Source organism: Panthera leo, chromosome A1, assembly GCF_018350215.1.
Source record: "Panthera leo isolate Ple1 chromosome A1, P.leo_Ple1_pat1.1, whole genome shotgun sequence".
Lineage (NCBI taxonomy): Eukaryota > Metazoa > Chordata > Mammalia > Carnivora > Felidae > Panthera > Panthera leo.
In genome coordinates, this window is record NC_056679.1 from 84648000 (window position 1) to 84658762 (window position 10763).

The 10763-nt window shown below is 41.5% G+C and overlaps 1 protein-coding gene across 1 annotated transcript; it reads right to left on the reverse strand.

Moving 5' to 3' along the window:
* Positions 1-2049: 2049 nt before the first annotated feature.
* LYPD8 (LY6/PLAUR domain containing 8) lies at positions 2050-10313 on the reverse strand. The gene is made up of 5 exons (XM_042905083.1): positions 10259-10313; positions 9754-9873; positions 7758-7925; positions 5799-5936; positions 2050-2501 (listed from the first exon to the last, which is right to left on the reverse strand). Exons 1-5 carry the CDS (start codon positions 10311-10313, stop codon positions 2212-2214), a joined length of 771 nt encoding a protein of 256 aa, XP_042761017.1. The 3' UTR covers positions 2050-2211.
* Between the last annotated feature and the right edge of the window lie 450 nt (positions 10314-10763).

Below are 10763 nucleotides of genomic sequence, written 5' to 3' on the forward strand. Positions count from 1 at the left end.
GTTCAGGTCATGATCTCATGGTCCATGAGTTTGAGCCCCACATCAGGATCTATGTTATCAGTTCAGAGCCTGGAGCCTGCTTCGGATTCTGTGTCTCCCTTTCTCTCTCTGCCCCTCCCCATTCACACTCTTTCTCTCTCTCAAAAAAAATGAATAAATGTTAAAAAAATGATTAATGTCTAATATTTACTCATTGCCAAGATGAACTATGTTGGCAGCTCTCACAAACCAATGTGACAGGCATTATCACTATCCCTGCAGTTCAGGTAGGAAACTGAGGCACAGAAAGGTGAGATCTGCTGCTCAGTGTTCTAGGGCTGAAATCTGAAGCCATACTCTGGTTCTATAGACCATATCCTTTATCATTGAGTCATACTGCCTCTGAGACAGAGACTTTGAGGTGCCTGTGGATAAACTACTTCCTCTCATGACATGTGATTTACTTCTGGCCAATATTATGAGCATAAGTGTTGGATGCAACTGCCAGGTTTGGCCCCTGGAGCATACTGTGTGGCTCTCTAAGCTCTCTCTCTCTCTTTCTTAACTTGTAAGCCAGATAGATGCAGAACACTTAACTGAGAGCCCAAGAAGTTCCATGGGGGAACCATGGGGTAAAAGTAGCCTGGGTTCTTCCTCACTCTCAGAGGATAGCTTCCCAGGACATCTGCCTAGTCAGAAACATCTGTACAAGTTTAAGTAACTGAGAAACAAACTGTGGTTATTAAATTCCTTTGTATTAAATATATTTTTGACTAATACCTGTTTGTTATAGCAGCACAATTTAGCCTATTATTAATGGCAAAGGGAAGAAATCTGGCAGATACTATCTCAACCAAGCAATTAAGGTTAACACCAACTGTGATACAACACATCAACATCATATACCTCCCAATAAGATGAACTGAGAAAGACACAATATTTCTGTGGCATTCTTGCCAAAAATGTGTAACTTCAATCTTATGATGAGAAAATTTCAGGCAAGTTTAAATTGGAGGACATTATGAAAAATAACTTTCCAGTAAAGGAAAAACTCCAGAACTGTCACAGTGTGTAGGAGCCTGAGGAGACATAGCAATTAAATGCAAAGAATTGGATCCTGGGCCAGAAAAAAGGACATTAGTGAAAATTGGTGAAATGCAAAGGTCTATTACTTAGCAATATTGTGTTAATGCTAACTTCCTAATTTCAGTAATTGTAGCATGTTATGTAAGATGTAAACATAAGAGGAAGGTGGATGAAGGGAGTGCTAGAATTCTCTGTGTTGTTTTACAACTTTTTGGTAAGTCTCAAGTTATCTCAAAATAAAAAATAAATAAAATAAATACACGAATAAGAATGTGGTGATGAGCTACTGCCATATGGTAGCTTTGCTCTTGATACATTGTCATCAAGCCTGGACAATCAAGACCCACATTGGTTTATACACCTTCAAAAAAATTTTATTACAGAAAACTCCATTCTTCCAAGTCCATTTCAAGACCCACCTTATTTATTAAACTTGGACTTCTGTGTCTATTGGATTGAATACCTTTCTTGTTCCTTGGGTATCTGATATGGAGTCAAAAACTCTGTCTTTCATTGTAGGTTCTCAAGAAGAGGGACTGGGGCTCCGTAGCTACGTTCCATTCTGTGAAGGCTATGAAACATCTGGTCACCTGGAGCACCAACAGCATTATGTCTCTGCCTGTGAGGTTAGGCAGGGGAGTCTGCCATGCTTCAGCATCTCCTCTGCACCCCTCTTTGGGCCCTGTGGACAATGTCACTGTGGGCCTGTGACCATATCAAGGACCATAACTGAAGAGCCAGATATCAGTCCTAGGGTTAACACAGGGCATTACAGGCATGACTGTGTGCAGGTGGGGATGGTGACATGTCAGTCCCCAGAAGTGCGGGGCTTTAGGCAGAAAATGCCAATAAGGTGAAAGGGTCTGTTTCTCAGAAGCAAGATGAGAAGATTAGGGAGGTCCTGGGAGCCCACACACTAAGGTGCACAGGTTTCAAATGCAAGAAACTGGGTTGTGGTGCTGGACAGCAGCTGAAAGGAAGCCCATCCCAGAGCACATCAGGACAGATTTGGCCAGCCAGTGTACCAATGCTTTAATAATGGAGAAAAATGTGGCTGTCACAGGGCTTTGCATGGAAGGCTGTGACTGCTATTTACTGAGCAGTTAACAGGGGAAGGGTGAGGCATTTGAGGACGGCAGTTGAATCTCAGAGTAGCAGCCTCAGCAGAAGGAGGCTGGCAAAGGCTGCAGGGGTGAAAGAGACTTTGGACCCCATATCTGGGGTGGTGGGCTCATTGGAGATGGGTGTTGAGGAGCTGCCAACAGGAGGGGTGGTCAAGGTTGCATTGGGAATGGCGGTTGAGGAGGTGTTGGCACTGTCTACACACTCAAACTTTCGGAAGATGACTCCTCCAATTGTCCGGTTCTCAGAAGATAGGAACTGACAGGTGGAGTTACTGATGTTAGAACAGCCTTTCAGCACAAGCGTCTTAGACTCTGTGAATGCAATGGAGACAGTAAGGACTTCACCTCCCTTTTTGTGCTTCTTCCACAGGCCTCTCAGCAACCTGAAACCTGTTTTAAATCTAAAACAAGAGCTTAGAGGAAAGACCTAGGATCAAGAACACCAAATGGAGGGGCGCCTGGGTGGCTCAGTCAGTTAAGTGTCTGACTCTTGATGTTGGCTAAGGTCATGGTCTCATAGTTTGTGAGTTCCAGTCCTGCATCAGGCTCTCCACCAACAGCACAGAGCCTGCTTCAGATCCTCTTTCTCCCTTTCTCTGTGCCTCTCCCTCTCTCTGCCTCTGCTCTCTCTCTCTCTCTCTCTCTCTCTCTCTCTCTCTCTTTCAAAATAAATGAACATTAAAAAAACAAAATCACACCAAATGGTAATAGCAGAGGGGCCACATAGGTCAGAACACAGACCCCCACCTAACTCCAGAAGAAACTGAAGCTCCAGAAGGTGGATGCAAGCCTGAGCTCACAGAAATAAGCCTGGGACTCAAATCTCCAGTGTTTACTTGAGGAGCTGACAGGTGAAAAAATCCAGGGATGGGCTCATCCCCTCTGCTCTCAGTCCAGGAAGGTCTTCTCCCAGATTCCCCTCCTCCAGGTTCTGCTTTCCATCCCCACTTTTCTTTAGACCTGAGTTCTCTCTGCCAGAATTTTCTCTAAGAAAACTAGAGGTGATCTTAATTCTAAATCTGAATTATATTGTATTTAACCCTGTTAAAGGTGCAAGTCCTAGGAAAAGGCCAAGGGAATTTGCAAAGAAGATGTTGTTGTGATTGCAACTACCATTATTGAGCTCATAGTATGTGCCAGTATTGCTCTAATGGCTACAACTTAAACAGCTCTGGGGAACAGACAGTTCACAGGGGAGGAAAAACCTGGAAGGGACTAGCTACTTATCTGAACAAGGGCTACAAACTTGCTTTGAGAAGGAAGGAAAACTCTCCAAATCCCTTTGAAGAAAACAATGACTTACTTTTCTATAGAAAATAGCAGTGCTGGAGATTGAATTAGAGTGAGCTACAAAAATGTGTTGCTTGGCACATGTCTACAGTATTGGGGGGGGGGAGGGAAGTGGGCAAAAATAAACAAACAAAAAAACACTCCTACATGTATGGCCACTTTGATCTGTCTGGCCTTCAGATTAAGTCAAATACTATGAATTTAAAAAAAAAAAAATCTATCCTTGGCACCAAATGATACCTGGTAACAAGCTGAGTGGAAAGAGAAAGTCTTTCTGATGTTGTTGTTATCTTTAGACATAGTTTAGAATTAAACATCAGAACTGTGTTTAAATCCTAGGGATTTTTAAATTTTTTTTGAAAATCCTTATATCACTAAATGAGAGAAGTCAATGTGAAAAGGCTACACATACTATGTGATTCCAAATATATGATATTCTGATAAAAGCAAAATTATGGGGAGAGTACAAAGATCTGAGGTTTCCAGGGGTAAGAGATTAATAGAGGATTTTTAGGGCAGTGAAACTACTGTGTGTGATGCTATAATGGTAGATACATGTCATTATACATTTGTCAAAACCTATGGAATATGCAACACAAACAGTGAATCCTAATGTAAACCTTGGACTCTGGGTAATAATGATGTGTCAATGTAGGTTCATAGATTACAACAAATGTTCGATTTTGGTGTGGAATGTTGATAGCAGGGGGAGTCTATGTATGTGTGGGAACACATATGGGGTATGTGGAAATCTCTCTACCTTTTTCTCAACTTTTCTGTGAACCTAAAACTCTTCTAAAAAATCTTTAGAAAAGTAAAAAAAGGCTTCAAGATACGTGTGATGTTTGACCCCACTGAAAAATCTGCAATTACATGTAAACATGGATTTCCAATACTATAATTGTCATTAAAAAAAGTTGAAATTAAATTGTACTTGAGTGTTGGTGTTCTTAAACTATTTTTATTCTAAGCCATATTGTGACGGAGACTCACTGGCTGTTCTAATTTTAGCTTCATGTCTCTTCCTTTCCTGCTGGCCCACCACTAGACACCATTAGAATGCATTTCCACCCTCCAATGCAGTTTGGGTTCTGGCCAACAGAATGTGAGAAAGTGACTCATGTACCTCCAGGCCTTGCCTATAAAAACCTGCCTGCCTGGGTGCCTGGGTGGCTCAGTAGGTTCATGAGTTTGAGCCCCCCATGGGGCTCTCTGATGTCAGTGGGGGGCCCACTTTGGATCCCCTGTCTCCCTCTCTCTGCCTCTCTCTCTCTCTCAAACATAAACATTAAAAAAAAAAAGACTTTCCTGCCTTCCTCTACTCCTTCTCTTTCCCCCACCTATTGGTGAGATTCAAAGAATATAGCAGGCAGCTGCCAAGTCCTGGGTAGGTGGGAACCAGAGCCTCGAGATGGAAGAAACACAGGCCCCAAAACTCTGCAATCAACTGCCATATGAGCAAAAAACAAACATCTGTTACATTGAGCCAGAGGATTTAGAGGTTGCTTTTTAACAGTAATAAACATAACCTAACTAATAAATGTATTATTCTTTAAATACTTGGGTATAGTATTAGCTTTGTATTTTATAATGGTTAACTTGTGGGGCTCCTGGGTGGCTCAATCAGTTTAGACTCAGACTCTTGGTTTCAGCTCAGGTCATGATCTCATGGTTTGTGAATTCAAGCCCCACATCAGGCTTTGTGCTGACAGCAGAGAACCTTCTTGGAATTCTCTCTCTCCCTCTCTCTCTGACCCTCTCTTCCTCTCTCTCTTCCTCTCTAAATAAATAAATAAATAAATAAATAGTTAACTTGTATTTCATAATGGTTAATATCAAATTACTTCTATAGCAAAAAGCAAATTGTTGGCTCTTAAACCCAATCTAACTCTTTCAGTCAGGTGATCCATGTTGTCATAAGCCGACACTTCTCAGTGACAAGTAGAGAGAAAAGTGTTAAGTATTAAAAGGAAATAAAAGCAAACACACACCCCCACAGAACAACCCAACCTAGTAAAGAAATAAATGCCAGGAATGACACAATGCACTTAAACAGGCCTGGCTTGATTATAAGCCACAGTAGAACAAGGTTCAAGAGGTGGACAGCCCAGAAGGAATGGTTCTGGACTAAGGTGGCAGAAATAGCAAACAGCTCAAGGCTACATTAACAGCCTCACTATCTCAAAGACATTCTGACCTTGTCTTTTTATCCTACTAACCTCCCCCAGCCTTCTTTTGTTAACCTAGAACTTATTACCCAACACTTGATAGGTTTTCAACTCAAGTCTCATAAAAGGAAATCAAAACCCCAAGACGTACCAGTCTTAAATTCTGCAACAAGACTAACACACCGTTCTTCTTTATAACATTTCCTGGATTTCACACTACAGGAAGTTTCATTAGATCCGTAACATGCAAGACACTCTGTGTTGTTGGACACATCTTCCTGTAGAGGAGCTGGGAAGAATAAGAGAAATTTAGAACAGTGTTAAAACACAGAACATGGCACTGCCTTGTACTGAAGGAGACAAGCAAGCAAATATGCTGGCCAGAGAGAACTTGAGAATGGGCAATTGCATGAAGACACTAATCATCCCAGCCAAATAGTTACATATCCCCCCAAAACAGTTATAGCACACAACCCCACACACTTGCCCTTACAAACCATTCAGTCTTTAAGAACTATGGTCAGTGGTTGTGTTGGGCTGAGAAGAAAACCAACCGATGTCAACATTAGCCAGCTATGATGAACATGCCAATAAGTGTATAGATGTCACTAAATCTTTCTCTGAATAGGGGTACCTGGGTGGCTCAGTCTGTTAAGCATCCAATTTCGGCTCAGGTCATGATTTCACAGTGAGTTTGAGTCCTGTGTTGGGCACTGTGCTGACAGCTCAGAGTCTGGAGGCTGCTTCAGATTCTGTGTGTGTGTCTCTCTCTCTGCCCCTCCCCAACTCGTTCTCTCTCTCTCTCTCTCTCTCTCTCTCTCTCTCTCTCTCTATATATATATATATATATATATATATATATATATATATATATCTGCCTCTCTCTCTCTGTTCCTCTCTCCCCAAAATAAATAAACCTTTAAATAAATAAATCTTTCTCTGAATAAATGAACACATGCCATTACTTACCAAAATTATACTGAGACCCAGTTCTGCTATTAATGACCTATGCTAGAACTATGACCAATTAACCTTGCCTTTGTGGCTATGTTTTCTTCTCCTTGAAAAAAGAGCTTTGGTAGGAGGGGCATCTGGGTGGCTCAGTCAGTTAAGTATCCTACTCTTGATTTCAGTTCGGGTCAGGATCTCATGGTTCATGAGTTCAAGCCCCACATCAGGCTCTGCACTGACAGCAAGGAGCCTGCTCGAGATTCTCTCTCCCTCTCCATCTGTTCCTCTCCTGCTCTTTCTCTCTCAAAAATAAATAAACACTAAAAAGAGAGAGAGCTTTGTATGGACCAACAGTTGTCAAATTATGGTCCAAGAACTACTGGGAATCACCCAAGAATCTTTCAGGGAGTCTACAAGGTCAAAAACATTTTCATGATAATACTAAGATGTTCGTTGCCTCTTTCACTCTCTTTCTCTCATGAATGTACAGTGGAGTTTTTGAAAGGTTACATGACATGAGAGATTGCAACAGATTAAATAAATGCACAAGCAAATGCAAAGAAGACAACTGGGTTGTCTTCTATTAAGCCAGTAACCAAACATGTTTGAGAAAATATGTAACAATGCCACTTTTCTTACTAAATATTATGTTTTGTTTTGGAAGATATGCTTTTTTCTATTTAAAAATGTTATTAATGTTCATATGTGGGTTTATTATTTTTTAGGAACCTCAATAAAGATTTTTAAAATTTCTTTTGGACATTTTTTTAATTTTTAAAATTTCTAATACAGTAAATACTGATCATATGGATCACATAAATCAAAGTTCTCTGGAGTTCGCCATAATTTTTAATACCTACAGTCTTAAAATAGGGCCTGAAACCACATTTTAGAACTACTAATAAGCATCTAATTCCATCCAACTTGGAGTGCTGTGATTTCTGTCTGTACTTGGAAAAGAGGAAAGCATGAGAGTAGTGGTGGTTTTCCCATTTTCCTGTAATTGTTGTAATTGTTGTAAGTCAGCTATTTATATTACTTAGATATGTACTGAAGCTCTTGGACCTGAGATGTCCCCCAGAGAGTGAGAACCACAGGTGGCAAAGGAAGGGACAGGGCCAGGTACACAGAGGGAGGATGGCACATTGCCAGCACCCACCTAGAGCATCACTGGTGTCATTACACTCCTTCCCTTGGCAACACTGGCTTGTAAAGTGAAAACGTTCTTCACCAGACACGTGGACAGTGAAAGCTTCAACCATGTCTCTTCCTTCCCTGCAGTTCTCTGCAGAGCAGGCCTTATCCTGATATAATGCAATGGCTGCCGCTGCACAAAGACAAACACAGAATATCATCCCTGGGTGCTGAAGCTTCAGAGAGGGCAGAGACCCTGAATAGTGACTGCTTTAGGAAACAGTAGAAACATATCCTCAGTTCAATGTGATTTCAGAGACACTTGGGAGAGTTTCCTGCAAAAAGAAAAAATTTTCCCCATGAGGTAGTTCCTTCCTTTAGCAGGAGACTAGCAGAGGTGCAGGCTAAACTTCAGGACAAAGACTGATGAGGAGCTTGAAAATGGTAGTTCGGGCCAATATTCCAGAGTGCACTTATCAGTCTTAGCATCTTGAAAAATAGCCAAGCAGATCTGATGGTCCTAAGTGCAATCTGATGTTAAACCTGAATACAGTCAAGCTTTTAGATCAGAGCTATCTGATATGGTAGTTAGTAGCTATATGTGGCTATTTAAAATTCAGCTCTTCAGTCATATAACCACATTTCAAGTGGCCAATAACTACATGAGGCTACTATATAAGACAGCATTGATGTAAACTTTTCCATTACTGAAGAAAGTTCTACTGAGCAGCATGGATCCAATTTATAGGAAAATACCAGAAATAGGGGAAGAAAGAAATGACACCACAAAGAAGCAATTAACCAAAGCCAGAATATGAGACAACTATAGGACAAATGGTCCAGTTTCTCCAACAAATCAGTGGGATTGAACAACAACAACAAAATGATGATTGATTCCTGTTATAAAACAAATTGGACATATTAGATCTGACAGCAAAATACAGTGTGGGGATTTTGTTTATATATAAATTCTAATACATTAACTATAACACAACATCTGAAACAATTGAGAAATTTTTAAGATGCCCTGGCTACTACAGAAAATTAAAGAATTCCAGCTAATTTTCTTAGGCATATAATGGTATGGTAGTTACATAAAAAGAAAAAAAAAAGTCCTTATCAGAGATGAATAGTGAAGTATTTTTAGGTGAAATTACATGATATCTAAGTTTGCTTTAAAATACCATTGCATGGGCACCTGGGTGGCCCAGTTGGTTAAGCATCCAATTTTGGCTTAGGTCATGATCTTATGGTTCATTAGTTCAAGCCCCACATCAGACTCTGCTCTGGCAGCTCAGAGCTTGCTTGGGATTCTGTCCCTGCCCCCATCTCTTTCTGCCCCTCCCCCACTTTCTCTCTGTCTCTCTCTTTCTCAAAAAAAAAAAATAAGTAAATTTTAAAAACAAAAGAAAAAATAAATTTCAAAAAATAAATAAAATATTATTACAAAAAAAGGCAAAATGTTGATAATTATTGACACAGGATAGTGGTTACATGGCAATGCATTATATTCTTCTTCTTGCTTTTGTGCATATTTGAAAATGCCCATAATAAAAAGTTAAAAATAAATCTAAGTGCTCTGAGAGAGAGGTAACAATCATGCCAGGAAAACACCCTGGGAGGGAGTATGAGTGAAAGTATGTTGGGTCTGGAACAGGAATGAGCACTGAAACAGAGAAAATTGGGGAGGAAAAATGGAAGAATGCAAGCACCCAGAGCAAAGTTCCTGCTTTGCGGTTTACTAAGAGGTTCCCCTGCTTCTCACATCCACTAATTCAGGTACAGAATGAGATTTCAGTCAAGGGCAGCCATTCCAAAAAGCCACAAGGGCTTGCCTGTTTGCTCCTGCATTCTCATCTGACTTCTGAATTTTGCTTCTTCTGGAAGGCATATCCATGAGCCCATCTCTCTCTTTGCACAGCTGGGCCTTTCCTCAGCCTTCCTTTCTTCCCTCGCCACCCTATCCAGCTCCTGCCCCATGCTAATCCCAGAAATGGGGGGTTATAGCATCCCAGACTCACCTAGAGAAGAGTTGGCCAAGAAACTGGTACAGCTGACATTGGCACTTGAGGGACACCTAGTGATGTTGCTGTTGACACAGGAGTTTGTCAATGAATTACACTGCACACAACTGAGGGATTCTGGGGAGACAAGATGTCCAACATTGTCAACATTCAGGAGACACTTATAGAGTGTACTATGGACAAAGCACCACATCCATCTCAAGCTAAAGGAATAGCTGGGAGGTATCCCTTCCCTCTGGCATCCCCCAAACTTGAGGCTGTGAGATATAGCCACCCCCATTAGTTTCTCACCACTGTCCACCATTTCCCAGTGGGAATAACCACAGCACAGAGCCCCAGCTCCACTGACACCAGTGTGCACAGAGAAGTCTCCCATTATCCACTGACCAGACTTTGACATGAGAGGCCACATGAGAGAACCCCAGAGCACCAAGAACAGAAGACCTTGATGAGGTGTGAAAAGAGGTCTTTATTCCCAAAGGGTGTCATTGTTTTCCCTCACCTACAGCTGTTACCACAAGTGCCACGATGATACAGGTAAGGAGGATGCCTTTCATGGTGCTGGATCTGGTGTCTCACAAGGACAAGGACTGTGGCTGTACAGCTCTAAGCCTGAAGAGACACAAATAAGGCAGTCTGGGGTCTTGGAACATCCCCTAATTGTAATCATACTTTGATAAGCCCAGCACACAGCCCATCCTTGTGAAAGAAAGAGTCAGCATTCTTAGCTGTGAGCACAGATTTGTGATGCAGTTTCTATGCTGTCCTTTTATGTGCATCAGTCTGGGATTTCCCCAATTCTGGATGCCTGCAGAAACATCTACACACAGATACAAAATGCAGCCTGTGCATTTCCTACGGAGCCACTTCAGGTACAAGATGGGCAAGCAGAAGATTGCCAGCCCCACTGGGAATGGGATCCAAGAAGAAAGCTGGGCTTTCCTGTCCCAGAGCATAATGTAATCCTCTAGCTAATATCTGGCCTCATACACATAATTGAGGGGCTT